Here is a 17,827-nt window from a genome sequence, read left to right on the forward strand (position 1 = left end):
TTAACATTCTGTGATTCAGTTTAAATCCTGATACAGAGTCCTTCCCCATCCTGTGGGCCCCCTTTAACTACTGAAAGGCCACTGTAAGGTCTCCCTGGAGCCTTCTCTTCTCCATGCTAAGCAACCCCAAAATCTAGTTCTCTTCCAAAGAAAACTGGACTGTTAAAAAACTTACCCTGGTTTTCACCAGTTGCACTGCTCCTTCTTGCTAGAAGTCTGAAAGATTAGGCATAAATCATGTTCTCAAGCTCTGCTGTTGTTTCTGGTCTCAAGTAATGCCTCTGTGAAATCCAAACGCTAGCAAATCCCAAGGTTTATAATAAGAGGTTATAAGAAAGCTATAACCTCTGACTAATCCCACCAGTCACTAAGCAGCTGAAGAGAATGATTCAGGGAAAAGAACTCTGCAGAAAGATGTGTTTGTTGCCCATGAACTGCTGTGTCTATATTAAAGATATTAATTGCATCACTGGAAAAAAAATAAATCCAAATCATAGAATCATTTAGGTTGGAAAAGACCTTTAAGACTGTCAGGTCTGACCATTAACCTAGCACTTCCAAGTCCACCACTAAACCATATCCCCAAGCACCACATCTACTGGACATGAGCAGGCAGTGTGAGCTTGCAGCACAGAAGGCAAATCACAGCCTGGGCTGCATCCAAAGATGTGTTGCCAGCAGATCCAGAGAGGGGATTCTGACACTTTGCTCTGCTCTGCTGAGACCTCACCTGGAGCACTGTGTGCAGGTCTGGAGCCCTCAATATAGGAAGGACATGGACCAGATGGAGAGGGTCCAGAGCAGGGCCACAAAAATGATCAGGGGGTTGGAGCAGCTCTGCTATGAGAACAGGCTGAGGGAGCTGGGGGTGTTCAGCCTGGAGAAGAGGAGGCTCCAGGAGACCTAATAGCAGCCTGCCAGGACCTGAAGGGGGCTACAGGAAGGATGGAGAGAGACTGTTTGCAAAGGCCTGCAGGGACAGGACGAGGGGCAATGGCTTCAAACTAGAGAAGAACAGATTGAGATTGGATATCAGGAACAAGTTCTTGTGGTGGAACACTGGAACAGGTTGCCCAGGGAGGTGGTTGAGGATCCTTCCCTGGAGATATTCAAGGTGAGGCTCAACAGGGCTCTGGGCAGCCTGATCTAGTTGGGGATGTCCCTGCTGACTGCAGGGAGGTTGGACTGGATGAGCTTTGGAGGTCCCTTCCAGCCTGGACCATTCTATGATTCTATCCTATATCCAGGGTTGATGACCCCACCACCTCCCTGTGCAGCCTGCTGCAGGGCTTGACAACACTTTCAGCGAAGAAATTTTCCCTAATAGCCAAACTAAACCTTCCCTGGCACAACTTGAGATCACTTCCTCTCTTTCCAGCTCTTGTTACCTGGGAGAAGAGACCAACTCCCCCACCTCACTACAACCTCCTTCCATGTAGTCAGAGAGAGCTTTGCTCAGGTTTCCCCGTAGCCCCCTTTTCTCCAGACTAAACAACCCCAGTCCCCTCAGCCTCTCCTCATGAGACTCATCCTCTAGACCCACATCATAAAATTTTACATTTTTCAGCAGGCTGAAATTGTTTGTTCTGGGGAGACGGTGCCTGCTTAGGAAAGGTTTGGTTCTGTGCCTCTCAGTAGTGGTGTTTGGTTTTATTCAAGTCTTGGCTGTGCCTGGGAACTCCTGTTCTGGGTCACTGCCTCTGACACACACAAAGCCAGACCGAACTCCAAGCTCCTGCTCCAAACTACTGCCAGTTTAATAGCGGTGGTGGACAAGGTGGTCATTGTGTTTTGTGGGACATGGCTGTTCATGGCAGTTTGCAGCTTGGTGGGAACCAGCAGGAGGCTCCAGCAGTGTGGGGGAGAGGTGGGGCAGGAGGAGAAGGGCTTCTGAAGGCATTACCTGCATTCCCCCCAGCACTTCAGGGAGGGCACAGAATCCTGATTTGTTGTCTCCTGACGTCTCATTTCTCCGAGGAAGTTGTGCCACGTGGTCCATTTAAAGGTGACACCTCCTGTTCCTTCTCATCAGGCATTCCCCAGGAAGGTCTAGGAGCCAGAGAAAAAAGTCAGCTCCCATTTCTGCAGCATTTGATCTGCACAAGACCACAGCTCCACCAGGCTCCCTCTGCAGTTGCTATAGCGCAGCGCGATTTACGGCAACCCTGGGACTGCTGGGGAAGGGAGGTGAGGCAAGAGGGGGTCCCAGCAGGGCCAGCAATCACAAAATGCATGTTTCAAAGAAACTTTTTTTTGGCATGTTCTTTTTATTTTCAGAGCCCATACAGAGGGCTTTTCCTGTGCTTTTCCACAGGACCGTGGCTCTGAAGTCACAACCTCCCGAGTCTCCGACAGTGCTTTAATTCACAGCCCATGCTCATACCGCTGGGCGGGTCATAAATCCTCCCCAGCTACCTGTACACAAAGCAGGCATTCAGCCCTGGCTTGGGGGACTTCCCTGCCAACTCCCAGCTCGGCAGGACCCCTCTCCCCCCTTTCTTCTCTGAGACCACCAGGCAGGAGCAGGGCTTTTCATGTGGTGAGGAACGAGACTCGCGCTCCGAGTCATGTCTCTGACCCATTAGGCTTTTTTGGTTTTGCCCCAACTTATTTTCCTGTTTTTTTTTTTTTTTTCCCCTCTCTCCTCAAGCTTTGGAAAGCAGCAGGGTCAGGCTAGGCTGTGAGACCGTTCGTCCCACTCCCAACAGATGCCTGGCAAGGCTTTCCTCAGTGGGCAGAAGGTGAATGTCCATCCCTAAGTCATGTATCGCCCCCATTACCTTCATTGGAGGCAAATCTGGGACACCTTCAGGCCATCACACAGGTTGCCATCAGATCCTACACATCTCAGACAAGCTTTGCCAGATATCTTTCCCTCTTACCTCAAGGCCACCTCTGGTGGGTTGAAAATTATCCCCCTGCCCCCCCAAACACTGCATTTATCAGACCTGCTAAGTCAGAAGCCAATGGAAGCTGTTTTTCACAGGATCACAGAATCAATAAGGTTGGAAAAGACCTCAAAGATCATCAAAGTCCAACCTGTCACCCAAGACCTCATGACTACTAAACCATGGCACCAAGTGCTACATCCAGTCCCCTTTTGAATACCTCCAGGGATGGTGACTCCACCACCTCCCTGGGCAGCACAGTCTAACAACTCTCTCTGTGAAGAACTTTCTCTTCACATCCAGCCTAAACTTCCCCCTGCACAGCTTGAGACTGTGTCCTCTTGTTCTGGTGCTGGTTGCCTGGGAGAAGAGACCAACCCCCTCCTGGCTACAACCTCCCTTCAGGTAGTTGTAGACAGCAATGAGATTTCCCCTGAGACCTCCAGTCTAAACTACAATCTACAAGCAAAACTACAATCTACAATGAAATGCAACAAATACGTCCAAATATACAATATTTACAGGAACTTAATGAACAGCACAGGGACACCCCCCCCCCCTCCCCCAGGCCAAAGACCAGAGGAAGCTGCAATAGCTTCTCCCTCCCTGCTCCCCCTTGCCCCCCTGTACACAAAAAGAGACAAGTGAAAGAGCAGAGGGACATTAGACTTAGCCAAAACAATGCAGCCAAGGTCAAGCAGAAGCCAGCAGAAGCACAAAGTTAGTATCTCCCAGCCTGAAGAAGCAAGAAAAGAGAAAGATTCTTTTGGTACAACCAGTTTAAGTCCTTTATCTCTTCCAATGGGATTGTTTAGACCTATCATTAGCTTCCTTTTTACACCCAATTGGGATTTCATTACATTTTACCACTTTCTGTTCAAGATCTGTGAAAACATTTTAAAGGCATAGCCTAAAGCTACCACACCTTCTATTTCTGCAGGGTTTCTTTTTCAGGCATCTCTTTGGGAATAATCATAGGATCATAGAGTGGTTTGGGTTGGAAAAGACCTTTAAGATCATCTAGTTCCAACCCGCCTAGGTACACCTGCTAGACAAGGTGGCTCAAAACCCCATCCAATCTGGCTTTGAACAAGGATGGGGCATCCATGAGTTCTTTGGACAACCATCCACTACCCTCACAGCAAAGAATTTCTTCCTTACATCTAATGTAAATCTACCCTCCCTCTTCCAGCTTGAAACTGGGATCTCTAACTACATTCCAAGAGAAAGTCCTTCCCTATCTTCCCTGTAGGCCTCCTTGAAGTGCTAGAAGGTGACTGTAAGGGCATGAGATATATCTATGTGAAGTGTCATGTCCTGGTGTGTGGCATTAGGGTCAGCTGGTCACGGGTGAGTACTGCCCAGGTTGCCAATGGCTCCCTGCCCACCCAAGCCCTACCAACAGCCTCCTCTGAACACCATCTAGCACCTGCAGTCTGTGCAGCAGCTGTGTCTGCTGGAAGGAAAAACATCAAGTGGGCCCACAGAGAAAGATGAAATAATATTTGATCAGTTATGGAGGGAAAAATAAAGTCCTGGGGCTCTCAGTTGTCTTCTTGCCAAGTTAACCAGCCTCGCTTTTCCCGGGAGACGTGCTCTGTGAAAACATGGGCACCACGTTTGGACAGATCCTTTCAGGCTGTTCTCCAGGCTAGAAATACCCAGTAATGGGAAAAGGCTTGTTTGCCCTCATTTAACTGGTCTGTCCTCAGGACTCTCATCGTGAGAAGGAGCTGCCTCACCAGGGAATCTCTGTGGCTCGCAGCGAGGATGACTGTTTGTGCTGGGCTCTGCTATCCAGAGATGAAGAAAACCCTTGGTTCCTCAGGGAAATGTCTGCTTTAATCACTCTGAGGTCTCTGGCTTTGGCTGGAGGAAGAGCCTGGTGCAGGCTGGGCTGGTGCAGTGGGGTGGGAGTCACCCATGAGGAAACCTACGAAGGGATGATTGCTGGGCATGGTGGGACTCCTGTGCTCTCACTCAGCTTCACGTTCCCCAGGTATGAGAAGGGACCTGAGAACTGCTATGTGGGTCCAGATAAAGGTGGTGAAGGATCTGGAGAACAAGTCTTATGAGGCACAGCTAAAGAAACTGGGGTTGTTTAGCCTGGGGAAAAGGAGGCTGAGGAAAGACCTTCTCCTGTTCTAGAGCTCCCTGGATGGAGGTTGTAACAAGGTGCAGGGTCAGTCTCTTCTCCCTAGTAATAAGTGATAGGATGAGAGGAAAGGGCCTCAAGTAACACCAGGGAAGGTTTAGGTTGGACATTGGGAGAAACTTCTTCACTCAAAGGGTTCCCAAACAGCAGGCTCCCCAGGGAGGTGGTTGAATCCCCATCCATGGAGGTGTTTAAAAGATGCAGAAATGCAGTGCTGAGGGACATGGTTTAGAAGCAGAGTTGGTAGTCAGATAATGCCCTGGACTCAACAATCTTAAAAAGGCAGTTTCCAACTGAAACTGTTCTGTGGCATAAACATGGGTGCTGTAGAGACACCCATGCTGCACAGAGCTGCCATTCTTTCCCTCAGAAAACAAACCAAACACAGTTCTTCCCTTTCTGAGCCCAGCCAAAGCCTCCTGCAGTGCTGACATTTTATGGTTCAGGGAACTCCTGAATCAGCTGAAGGAAGCCTGGTGGGCAGGGCTCTGCTCTGGCCAGCTCAGCCCTGCCCAGGTGAAGCTCTCCCCGCCCCGGGGGCAGGCCCATACCTTGCTCCAGGTGTGGTCCTGGGTTTATCCCCGCCTCACCTGATGGCAGAGTGAGGAGCAGCTGTGGCAGGCACCAGCTAGAAGCAGAGGCAAGGAGCCATGCGACCAGGCTGACCCACTGGAGCCAGCACGGAGCAGCGAAGGGATGGACGTGGTAACTGCTGGGGCTTTCACCTTCACCACAGCAAGGGCTGCTCTGTCCCCTCTGCCCCTGCCCTCGGGGATTTTGCTGCTTGACTTTCTGCTGCTTATTTAGTAGCTTGGGGCTGTTACCTCCCTGAAGTGCTGGGAGCAGATTAATCTCAGGGTTAGGTGCACACTCTCCTTGCTGCTTCTGCTCGGCACGGGGGCCACCAAGGGACTGCACAGATCGAGGGGGTGCCTTGTTTCTGCCTCTCATGGCTCTGAGATGAGCTGCAGCTGCTGCCTTTTAACTTGACAAAAAGCAGAGGTGGATTTTATTTTGGGTTTCCCTGTTGTTATTTTGTTTTGCTGGCTGTAGCTGGTGGGTTAAGGAGTAGATGGTATCTGCAGCGTGTTCTCGTCAGCCTGCCCAGGGTGCCGGGCTCAGCTCCAGCCACCCTGCTGCAGGGCACAGAGCAATGCTGATTAAACATTCACCCAGGAGAGCTGCCCTGGAAGTCGAGATAAAGAGTAGGTGAAACCAAAAACACTTCAGGAGGGGAACACAGAGTGCTTTCTCTGGGCTGTCCTGTCTGTCATGTCCTGAGTGGGACTTCTCTTGTTATAGAAAAGCAGAAAAGCTGCAGAAAACTACTAAGAGTTTGGATTCCTTTTGGTCAGTTCTTGGTATCAGCACAAACCTCCAGCTGCTGCTCTTTCTAAAGGATATCAATCATTGATCCTTCTGGTCCCAAACCATTCTCTTAGTATCTCTATCACAGGCTTAAGCTGAATTTTATGCTGCTTATTAGAATGATATTAGAGGAGCATTTTATTTCCAGGGAGAAAATATGGAAAGTTTAGCTGTCCCCTGACTCCATAATGCTCAGGGCTTTCCGGCCAGTGGAAGTTTGTTTCCTTTCTGTTCTCTTCCTCTCTCATCTTGCATGGGCTTTTGCCAAATGTAGCATTATTCACAGGGAATTATTTGGCCAGATGTAGCTGCAATGCATATTGTGAGCTTTTGGCAATCCTTGTAATTTATTGGTGGATTCTCCCTGCTTGTCAACTGGTCTGATTTTCAGGGGAGTGCCTCTCCTTGCTGTGCTGAACCCTCCCTGGGCTAGTGGGGCACTGAGACATCACTGAGACATGCCTGTGACCTCCATATTTACACTGAGTATCTCCTTGAGCTAGCTTGAGGTGTGTGGATTGGGTCAAAGAGTCACTCAGATGAATCTGTGGTTTGAAACAGTCCCAGATGTGGTGGTAAATCATCCTTAGAGGGACCAGGAAAACTCATTTCATCTCAGAGTGTTGTCCTCTGCGAGGACGCAGCAGTTGCAGGGGCTTGGTGGGGAGGGAGAGAATGTCCAGCCAGGTGTGGGTGTGCAGGAGGTGGACTTGCAGTGCAGTTTAACTCCATCCTCCTAGGTAATTCAGTGTGCTCAGACAGGGACTGTACATGACACTCCTGCACCAGACTTGCTTGTGGCATCAATGCCAGTATCACAGAAGCACAGAACTGTTGAGGTTGGAAGAGACCTCTGAGGTCCAACATCTTGCCTAGAGCTCATGATCCTACCACCCAAGTTTGTAGGCTGCAAACTGGGGGAAACTATATTCTAGTGGTGGGCATTAAGCACAGATAACCTTCCAGTTAATTAGACAAATCATTTGAAGCTGTCACAGGATGGTAAGGGTTGGAAGGTACCTCAGGAGACTGGTCTCTTCTCCCAGGCAACCAGTGTCAGAACAAGAGGACACAGTCTCAAGCTGTGCCAGGGGAGGTTTAGGCTGGATGTTAGGAAGAAATTCTTCCCAGAAAGAGAGATTGCCCACTGGAATGTGCTGCCCAGGGAGGTGGTGGAGTCACTGTCCCTGGAAGTGTTTAAAATAAGACTGGATGAGGGACTTAGTACCATGGTTTAGTTGATTAGATGGTGTTGGGTGATAGGCTGGACTTGATGATCTCTGAGGTCTTTTCCAACTCAGTTAATTCCGTGATTCTGTGCGAGATCATCAAGTCCAACTCCCCTGTCAGAGCAGGACCATAGAATCTAGTGCAGGTCACAGAGGAACATGTCCAGACAGGGCTTGAAAGTCTCCAGAGAAGGAGACTCCACAACCTCTCTGGGCAGCCTGTTCCAGTGCTCTGGGACTCTCCCAGTGAAGAAGTTCCTCCTCATGCTGAGGTAGAATCCTCCTGTGCTGTAGTTTATATCCATTGCCTCTTGTCCTGTCACAGGGACAAGAGGAAAAACAACTTGGTGGGGGGTGGAGAAAGGGAAGCTCGTATCCAACCCTCTTTAATTAAAGGTAGTGCCAAGCTGACTGTCACAGCCAGTGCCAGGAAGAAGCCTGACTGAAAAACCTCTTTGGCAGGAGCCTACCTCACCTGTGCTAAACTCAGGCATGCAGGTAATTCTTTTTTCTCTGTTTTCTTTGGCTCTGCATGCACTGGTGAGGAACTGTGTGCTACAGTAAAGAAAATCAGAAAAGAGAGGCCAACAACACTGAGCTCTTGCACTGTTGCTGCAGCACGTTGCTAAAGCTCGGTGCAATTGCATTAGGACACCTCACTGCCTTATTTCCTGTCTGGCATTGCTGGAGGGATTGGGTACACATGGGATTATTTTATTGTATTTATTCCCCCACCCCCCCCCCACCCCCCCCAACCTGATTCATCCTGCTGATGCTTTTGAGAGCTCCCCTTCCCATCAGCTCGCCGCTGTCTGGGCAGCTCACGCAGCCTCACGCCGCTGGCCGCTCCCTGTGAAATATAATTGGAGCAATTCAAAGCTGGGGTCCCCAAGGGTTGGCTTCTTTACATCATGCACTGCCCTGTGAAAGTAATAAAGCCAGTGAAAGGGGTTATTCAAGAGAAATTGTCAGTGTTTAATAAATTGTGCAATTAAATGCAATAAGCCCTCAGTATGCTATTCATCTGCTCTGCCTTAACACTTAAGGCTGGGGCTTTTTTTTTTTTTTTTCAGCATAGCGAAGTTCTGTCCTAGATAATTTTTTCCAATTTCCTCATTAGACAGGTTCTCAGGAAGCCTTGCAGTTCTCTGCACTGAACTAAGCTGCCAGAGTTGGTGTACCTAATGTAATCATGGCATATAAAAAGTTATAGAGCAGTTCAAGGACTTAAGTAGCTCATAAATTTTTCCTTCATATTTTTCAGTTTGGGGATGAATTTAAACCACGACACTGCAGGCAAAGGAATTGTGGTCCCTGTTTTCCAGTGAGATGCCTGGGGTCAAAGGCTTGGAACAAAATGTTCTTGAAGTGCTTTTTTTGTATACTGTGCAGTCAATGATTAGCTCTCTTTGTGCAAAATCATATAGAACCTGGGGCCTGGTGACTGTCCAGGAGAGGAGTTGAGTGTCTTAGCCACTGTCCATCACCTGGGCTGGGAGAGTCTCTTGCTGCTTTTGTGTGCCACGTGTTTGGGTTGCATGTCCTCTGCTTTCTGGGGTGGGAATAATGGTGAGGGGAGAAAGCTGAGGGGAACCCTGAGCTGAACCAACACCGTGGAAGAAGGTTTTGTGCCAGGGCTCGTTTGGAGCCCACCAAAGAGGATGCTTGGTGCTTCTTTTCCCATGCTGGAGTCTTCTAGAGGAGGCAGGGGATGCACTGGGGATGTCTGGCAAATGGCTGAGAAGGTTGGGGTTGTTCAGCCTGGAGAAGAGAAAGTTACAGGGAGACCTTTTGGTAGACTTTTAATATTTAAAGGGAGTCTATAAGAAAGATGGGGACAGAATTTTTGGCAGGACCTGTTGTGACAGGACAAGGGGTGATGGTTTTACACTAAAAGAGGGAAGATTTAGACTAGGCTGAAGGAAGAAATTTTTTACAGTGAGGGCAGTGAAAGATTGGCATAGATTGCCTGAAGAGGTGGTAGATGCTCCATCCCTGCAAACATTCCAAATCAGGTTGAACAGGGCTCTGGGCAGCCTAATCTAGTTAAAGCTGTCTCTGATAACTGCAGGGGGCTTGGGCTAGATGACCTTCAAAGGTCCCTTCCAGCCCAAACTATTCTATGAGTCTATGATTCTCCAACACTAGGTGATGTTGGGGTGCAGGAGCCATCTCCACTGGTCCCACTGGCTCTGCTTGGTTGTGTTTTCATGCTCTGGTCCTGTGAGTTTCCCCTGCCTCAGCTCTGTTGCCCTTACCAGGAGTGATTTGTGAGCCTTTAGGGGATCCTTGGAATAAAGCAATTCTTCTTTCCTGCTTTTAAATTTTCTCCAGGCTCTGCATATCTGTAATAGCCAGGGTGGAGTCTGTGGCCTCTTTCTCTCTGAAATCATCATGATTGGATACATTGTCTGTTGTCACCTCTGAAAGTGGATGTTTTGTGCTCTCCTCTCTTCCCCCTCCTCAGGAAGGTGTGACTGATTTCAAAGCCTTGAGAGCAAAGTTTCAGAATGACCCAGACTTGGCCAACAAGCTCAAGCATCCACTCAAGAAGCCTCCTGTGAGGATCCCACCGAAGTTGTGCTCTGGAGAGGATGCTGCCTTCAGCCCTTTGCCCATGAGTAAGAGAAAAGTAATAATACTGAACCCCAAGGATGAAGTTGCCCATCCTGTCTCCCAACACAAGCCTTTGGTGCGGCCTCGACCCAGGCTGGGTTACGTGAAGCCGCTGGGGCACGACGAAGAACATGAAGGTAATGTCTCAGAGAAAGGGCTGAGTTCTCCCGAGCAAGGTCTAGAGAAGCCTCTGCCATCCTATTGCACAGGCCAGCAAGGATCAGCCCAAACAGCTCCCAGAGAGAGCCCTCTGCTCCCAGGTTCTTTTCACCATGCCCTACAGATCTGGGAAAAGACTTTATCCCATGGGGAGAAAGCAAGCGCGGTGCTCCCGACCCAGCGGGCAGCTAACCTGTACGTGCAGCCCTGCCCTGAGCAGAGGCTGACACATGCTCCAGCTGCATCCAGCAGCAGCAGGATGCAACTGTCTGGAAGCAAACCCATGCTGGACTTGCCTGTCCAGAAGAAGGATGCTCTGCCCAGCAGCGGGCTGGCTCTTCCCCAAGCTCCCAGAGGACACAGGAGCTCTGCTGGAGTTGCTGTTGAGAGCATGGTGGCAACTGCAGCCTGCCAGCCAGGGTATGGTGCACCAAGAGAGCAAACTCAGCAGCAGAAAGGTATAGTAAGCTGTGCTCTTTACAGGGAGAATGGAGATATGCATTTATATATTTATATATTTATATATTTATATATTATATGCATATTTTGTATGTTAGCAAGAAGCTCTTTACTATGAGCATGGTGGAACGCTGGCACAGGTTGCCCAGGGAGGTAGATGAGGCCCCATGCCTGGAGATGGTCAGGCTCAATAAAGCCCTGAGCAACCTGATCTAGTTAAAATGTCCCTGCTTACTGCAGGGGGGTTGAATTAGATGACCTTTAAAGGACCCTTCCAACCCGATGCATTCGATGATTCTCTGAGCATATGTAGGTGCTCTAAAAGTGCAGGATGTACTCTCCCAGGGCAGCTGCAGAGAAAAGCTGTTACAAGTTGGGACCCTCAAAAAGAGGCCAAACAGGCCCCTGGAGGTCCTGGAGATAAAAAACAGGCTTCAAACTGCTGCCCTGCTTGGCTAAGGGGAAGAGTTTCCCACTTCCACTGTATTTTTTTTTTTAAGCTCACTTTAAGAAATTGCCTAAATTTTGAGTGTAGGGTGAAGAGAACAGAGGAATCTGTCTTTGGTTTGGCTCTGCTTTGACCTTTTACAGTTTTAAGGTAAATGTTGCTATGTGCTGCTTGGCTTTTCTGCAAGGAGATTTTTAGTTCAAATTATAAAAACCCCACTCTGCTCCTTCCCAGTTTTGCAAAAGGTCACATTTGAGCTTGGAGAGCATATCCTCCTTGCAATATTTCTTCTAGTTACTGGTGCTAGGGAACTTGAATGCTGCTCACTTCCTCTTGCTGATGTCATGCCAAGTGCAGGGGCAGTGAGAAGATGAAGTCTTTGTTTACCCTGGAAAGCTTTCCTCACAGGGCTGTGTATTGAAAACAGCCATGGCACTAAATCCTGGCAGATTAAAATGTTCTGGGTACAGCAGATTAGGGTAGTATTTTATAATCCAGAGGAAGGGAGCTGTCAAGAGCTGAGGCCCCAACATGGTTAAACTTCACTGGCACAGGTTGCCCAGGGAGGTGGTGGAAGCTTCATCCCTGGGGGTTTTTGCAGCCAGGCTGGATGTGGCTGTGAGCAACCTGCTCTAGTGTGAGGTGTCCCTGCCCATGGCAGGGGGGTTGGAACTGGGTGATCCTTGAGGTCCCTTCCAATTCTAACAATTCTATGATTCACCAAAAGCTGTAAAAATGGACATTTCCATTGATTTTTCCATTCTGGGAGCATGGAGAGAGCCCCACTGTGTAGCAGGGATGCTGAAGCTGGGAGGAAGCAGAGCGAGCTCGGAAGGTCTGTATGACAACTCCTGATCCCACCTGGAGTTTTTGCCGAAACTAACTGCTGCCTGTCCTTGTGCTTCTCTGGAGCAGGATCAGAGCATCCTCTGTGCCCACCTCGAGCAGCAAAACGCACTCAGAGCCCCAGGAGCAAGCAGCCAAGGATTAAACCTCTCCCTTCAGCTGAATCCCTGGGTCCTGCCCCTGAGAAGCCGGCCAGACCCCAGAAGCTTGATCTGGGTGCCTTCCACCGCGCCGTGCCTTCGGTCCGCAGAGCACCTGAAACAAGTAAGACAGAGAGGGACCTGGGGGTGCTGGTTGATAGTAGGCTGAACATGAGCCAGCAGTGTGCCCAGGTGGCCAAGAAGGCCAATGGCATCCTGGCCTGCATCAGGAATAGTGTAGCCAGCAGGACAAGGGAGGTTATTCTTCCCCTGTACTCAGCACTGGTCAGGCCACACCTTGAGTCCTGTGTCCAGTTCTGGGCTCCTCAGTTCAAGAGAGATATGGAGGTACTGGAAGGTGTCCAGAGAAGGGCAACAAAGCTGGGGAGGGGTCTGGAGCACAAACCCTGTGAGGAGAGGCTGAGGGAGCTGGGGGTGTTTAGCCTGGAGAAGAGGAGGCTCAGGGGGTTGGTCTCTTCTCCCAGGCAACCAGCACCAGAACAAGAGGACACAGTCTCAAACTGTGCCAGGGGAAGTTTAGGCTGGAGGTGAGGAGAAAGTTCTTCAGGGAGAGAGTTGTTAGACATTGGAATGTGCTGCCCAGGGAGGTGGTGGAGTCACCATTCCTGGAGGTGTTCAAAAGGGGATTGGATGTGGCACTTGGTGCCATGGTTTAGTAGTCATGAGGTCTTGGGTGACAGGTTGGACTTTGATGATCCTTGAGGTCTTTTCCAACCTCATTGATTCTGTGATTATTGCTCTCTACAACTGCCTGAAGGGAGGTTGTAGCCAGGAGGGGGTTGGTCTCTTCTCCCAGGCAACCAGCACCAGAACAAGAGGACACAGTCTCAAGCTGTGTCAGGGGAGGTTTAGGCTGGAGGTGAGGAGAAAGTTCTTCATGGAGTGAGTTGTTAGCCCTTAGAATGTGCTGCCCAGGGAGGTGGTGGAGTCGCTGTCTCTGGAGATTTTCAGGATTTAAATAAGAATCAAGAATCAAGAAGAATCAAGAAGGTTGGAAGAGACCTCAAGGATCATCAGCTCAAGAAAAGCCTGAATGAGGCACTTAGTGCCATGGTCTAGTTGATTGGATAGGGCTGGGTGATAGGTTGGACTGGATGATCTTGGAGGTCTCTTCCAACCTGGTTGATTCTATGATTCTGTCACAGTATATCAGAGGTTGGAAGGGACCTCCAGAGATCATCAGATCCAACCCCCCTGCCAGAGCAGAACCATAGAATCCAGCACAGGTCACACAGGAACACATCCAGATGGGTCTGGAAAGTCTCCAGAGAAGGAGACTCCACAACCCCCCTGGGCAGCCTGTTCCAGGGCTCTGTCACCCTCACTGCAAAGAAGTTTCTCCTCCTGTTGAGGTGAAATCTTCTATGTTCAAGTTTGAACCCATTGTTCCTTGTCCTATCACTGTGAACCACCCAAAAGAGCCTGGCCCCCTCCACCTGACACCCACCCCTCAGCTATTGATAGACATTGATCAGATCCCCTCTCAGCCTTCTCTTCTCCAGACTAAACAGCCCCAGGGCTCTCAGTCTCTCTTCATAGGGGAGATGCTCAAGTTCCTTAATCATCCTCTTGGCTCTCCGTTGGATTTTCTCCAGCAGGTCTCTGATTCTGTGCTTAGAATCATAGAATGCATCATTTTTGAGGTTTGTAACTCTGAAAATGATGAATTCTATGATTCTAAGCAGGGAGTGGAGGACCTAGGAGGACTGTTTCTAATTTTATAACCCAAAGCTTTCTATGATTCTAAACCATTGTGTGTAACATCTTCCTCAAACAGTAAAAAAGAACCAAACAGTTTCAGTGAGGCTGATTTTTTTGTTTTTGTGGTTGTTGTTGTTTATTTTTTCCCCTTAATCTGGAGAAGGCCTCTGAATTTCCAGATTGGATGTCATCCCCCACACAGAAACCCACTTCCCTCCCAACAGCAGCATGTTGTGAGCAGTTTACATCTGGCCATAAAGCAGCAGCAGCAGCAGCTGTGTGCAGCAACGAACTGATCTTTATCACCCTGCCTCACTGGGAAATGCCTTCACTCTGCAGCACACAGCTGTGGGAAGGCACAATAAAATGGGTAGGAACTGGTCTGCTAATCCCTCCCCCCCTCCCCACCCCCCCTTCTGTTCTAAACACAACAGAGAGCAAGGTGGTGACATGTGTTCCAACAGCAAGAAATGCAAAAGTTCATTTTCCCATCATAAAACTCTACTGATGTTGCACAATGCAGTGTTTTGGACCACTTATTAGGCTGGTGAATTGTGTTTCTTTTTAGATGCAGGCTTAATTATAGCCAGATTTTTAGGCACAACTTTTGCTGACTTCAGGAGGAGTTCTTTATTTTTTAGGAAGGGCTCAGCTAAACCCTCTTGGGTTTTGCTGTGCCAGTGCTTATTCATAGAATAGAGTAATTAAGGTTGGAAAAGACCTTCAAGATCGTAGCACAGAATCATAGGATGGGCTGGGCTGGAAGGGACCTCCAAAGGTCCTCCAGTCTGACCTCCCTGCAGTCAGCAGGGACACAGATCATCAAGTCCAACCATTAACCCCACTCTACCAAGTCCACCACTAAGCCATAATCCCCAACCCCACATCTGCATGCCTTCTAAACACATCCAGGGATGGTGACTCAACCACCTCCCTGGACAGCCTGTTCCGATGCCTGACAGCCCTTCCAGTGAAGAACTTTTCCCTCATGTCCAGCCTGAACCTCCCCTGGTGCAGTGTGAGGCCATGTGCTTGTGTTCTGTCAGTAGTTACTTGGGAGAAGAATTGCTGATTGGGCTGCCCTTGCCTTGATAAGAGGCATAAGGGAGAGGTTTGCCCTGAATCTCTTCTCTAACCTGCTTGCCTTTTCTAAATATACCAGGAGGAAACTCATCGTATTCATATATCCCTGGTGCTGTTCCTTCTCAACACTGCTCCACCACTGCTCTCTGGAAAGCCTGAGGCTGCTGCCTGGACCCATGAAATAATGACATTAAGACAGCCACCTCCCCTCCCCACTTTCTGCTGGCAATCTGATTTCATGCCTGCCTTTGTGTGGCCTCAAGGAAGGGATGTGCCTGTCACACCTCCCCATGGCTGCAGCTGGTGGTCTGGAGGAGAGCAGTCAGTCTTGCCTCCAAATGTTAATCCTCTCTCTCTCTGTGTTTGTGTGCAGCTGCTGCTGAAGAGGATTACTTGACCCCTGAAAGGTAAGTGTGTGGCAAGGCAATGTGTGGCTTGTGGGTGAGAGTGGGGAGCATCCTGTGATGCTGAAGCATCCTTGTGCAGTCTGGAGGGACCATGCAGCTCCTGAAGGCAGTGACTTGCTCCAGGGGTTGTGTGATCCTACATGGGAAGCTCAAAGCTGGTTGGGATGACTTTCTCCTAAAGTTTCATCTCTATTTTTCTCCTCCATGCTATATTTTCTGCCCTGTTTTTTTGTTGTTGTGTGTGGTTTGTGTTTTTTTTTTCTTTTTTAAGCAACATGGAAAACCCTACCCATGTGTCATTGGGTCTGGTTTAGATGGCTGGAGAGGGAGCACTGCTGGTGCTTTGGTGGAAAAGATCAGTCAGCACCTCTGTGCTTTTTGCTTCCTGTTTTCCACATAGTCAAAGCTGGTGTTTTTAGAGAAGAGGTGCTTTTGAGAACTGTTGCTGAAACAAAGCCCTGGTGTAATCAGCAGGTGCTGGGGTGGTTCTTTGCCAGCAGCAAGAGGAGCTCACCCTCCTCAGTGTTTGTGCAGCCAGCACAAGAGCCACTGCCCTCCCACCCCCATCCCAGGACTTCAGCTGTCTCCGGATGATGAAGTGAGATTTTTTTTTTTTTAGTGAGTGGTGATGCAAACTCACTGCAGGACACTGGGTTGATCAGTTCAGCTTCTAATACCAGGGCTATCTGAAAAGGCTCAAACATTTTGGACACAGTTCTTTTTTTGTGTATGAGGGTGGATCATGAGATGGATAAAGAACTGGCTTGATGGCTGCACCCAAAGAGTGGCTGTCAATGGGTCCATGGCCCAGTGGAGGCCAGGGACAAGCAGAGTCCCTCAGGGCTCAGTCCTGGGACCAGTCTTGTTCAACATCCTTGTTGGTGACATGGAGAGTGGCATTGAGTGCACCCTCAGCAAGTCTGCTGATGACACCAAGCTGTGTGGTGTGGCTGACAGGCTGGAGGGAAGGGATCCATCCAGAGGGACCTGGACAGGCTGGAGAGGTGGGCACAAGCCAACCTCAGGAGGTTCAACAAGACCAAGTGCAGGGTCCTGCATCTGGGTGGAGGCAATGCCAAGCACAAATCCAGGCTGGGCAGTGAGTGGCTGGAAAGCAGCCCTGAGGAGAGGGACTTGGGGGTGCTGGTGGATGAGAAGCTCAACAGGAGCTGTCAATGTGCACTTGCAGCCCAGAAAGCCAACCAGAGCCTGGGCTGCAGCAAGAGAAGTGTGGCCAGCAGGTCAAGGGAGGTGATTCTCCCCCTCTGCTCAGCTCTGGGGAGACCCCACCTGGAATACTGTGTCCAGTTCTGGAGCCCCTAGTACAGGAAGGATCTGGAGGTGCTGGAAGGTGTCCAGAGAAGGGCCATGAGGATGAGCAGAGGGCTGGAGGTGCTCTGCTCTGGAGACAGACTGAGAGAGTTGGGGCTGTTCAGTCTGGAGAAGAGAAGGCTCTGAGGAGATCTTCTTGTGGCCTTCCAGTATCTGAAGGGGGCTACAAGAAAGCTGGGGAGGGACTTTTTAGGATATCAGGCAGTGACAGGACTGGGGGGAATGGAATGAAGCTGGAAGTGGGGAAGATTCAGAACATGAGGAAGAAGTTCTTCCCCATGAGAGTGGTGAGAGCCTGGAATGGGTTGTGCAGGGAGGTGGTTGAGGTCCCATCCCTGGAGGTGTTTAAGGCCAGGCTGGATGAGGCTCTGGCCAGCCTGATCTAGTGTGAGGTGTCCCTGCCCATGGCAGGGGGGTTGGAACTGGCTGAGCCTTGTGGTCCCTCCCAACCCTGAGTGATTCTATGATTCTATGATCCTGGCTTTCTCTGATACGGCTCTGGCTTATTGCATAGCTGGTCCTGGTTCTGTGCTACAATGACAGCAAAAGCAGAGGGGAGAAAAAAAACCAACCAAACAAAAACCCAACCAATATTCATGTGCATGTTTTGGTTTAGCTGCATGAACACACAGCTGTGAAAATGGGAAACAGCATGGCTGAATCAAATGAAAGAAAAGAGGAAAAAAAAAAAATAAGAGATGAATTCTTGCAATACTTTCTGTGCCCAAACCATTAACTCTGGCAGCTATCAATGCAGGGAGTCCTGCTTGCCACACCATGAGGTGGTCCTGCCAGGTGCTGCCTCTGGTGTTCTGCTTTCTTTTTAACCTGGACTTGTCAGAAGAGAGCTGGTCAAAAGAAACTGACTAACTAACCAGCTCCAAAGCTGTCCTGCACCACAAGGAAGCTCTCTTGGTAATATATTGCAGCAGGATTAGCTGTCATGCTCCAGGAGCTGTGATGTGGGCTTCACAA

At 49.5% G+C, this 17,827-nt stretch overlaps 1 protein-coding gene across 1 annotated transcript in view; it reads left to right on the plus strand.

The window, feature by feature from the left end:
* The first annotated feature begins 4,175 nt into the window (after positions 1–4,175).
* FYB2 (FYN binding protein 2) overlaps positions 4,176–17,827 on the plus strand; it is a 35,862-nt gene continuing 22,210 nt past the window's right edge. The window contains exons 1-6 of the mRNA XM_054384574.1: positions 4,176–4,238; positions 5,490–5,626; positions 5,679–5,748; positions 10,108–10,873; positions 12,238–12,432; positions 15,487–15,520. Coding sequence (XP_054240549.1) covers positions 4,176–4,238; positions 5,490–5,626; positions 5,679–5,748; positions 10,108–10,873; positions 12,238–12,432; positions 15,487–15,520 — 1,265 coding nt within the window. The remainder of the gene's footprint in view (positions 4,239–5,489; positions 5,627–5,678; positions 5,749–10,107; positions 10,874–12,237; positions 12,433–15,486; positions 15,521–17,827) is intronic.

The sequence above is a fragment of the Indicator indicator genome, chromosome 10 (genome assembly GCF_027791375.1).
Source record: "Indicator indicator isolate 239-I01 chromosome 10, UM_Iind_1.1, whole genome shotgun sequence".
NCBI lineage: Eukaryota > Metazoa > Chordata > Aves > Piciformes > Indicatoridae > Indicator > Indicator indicator.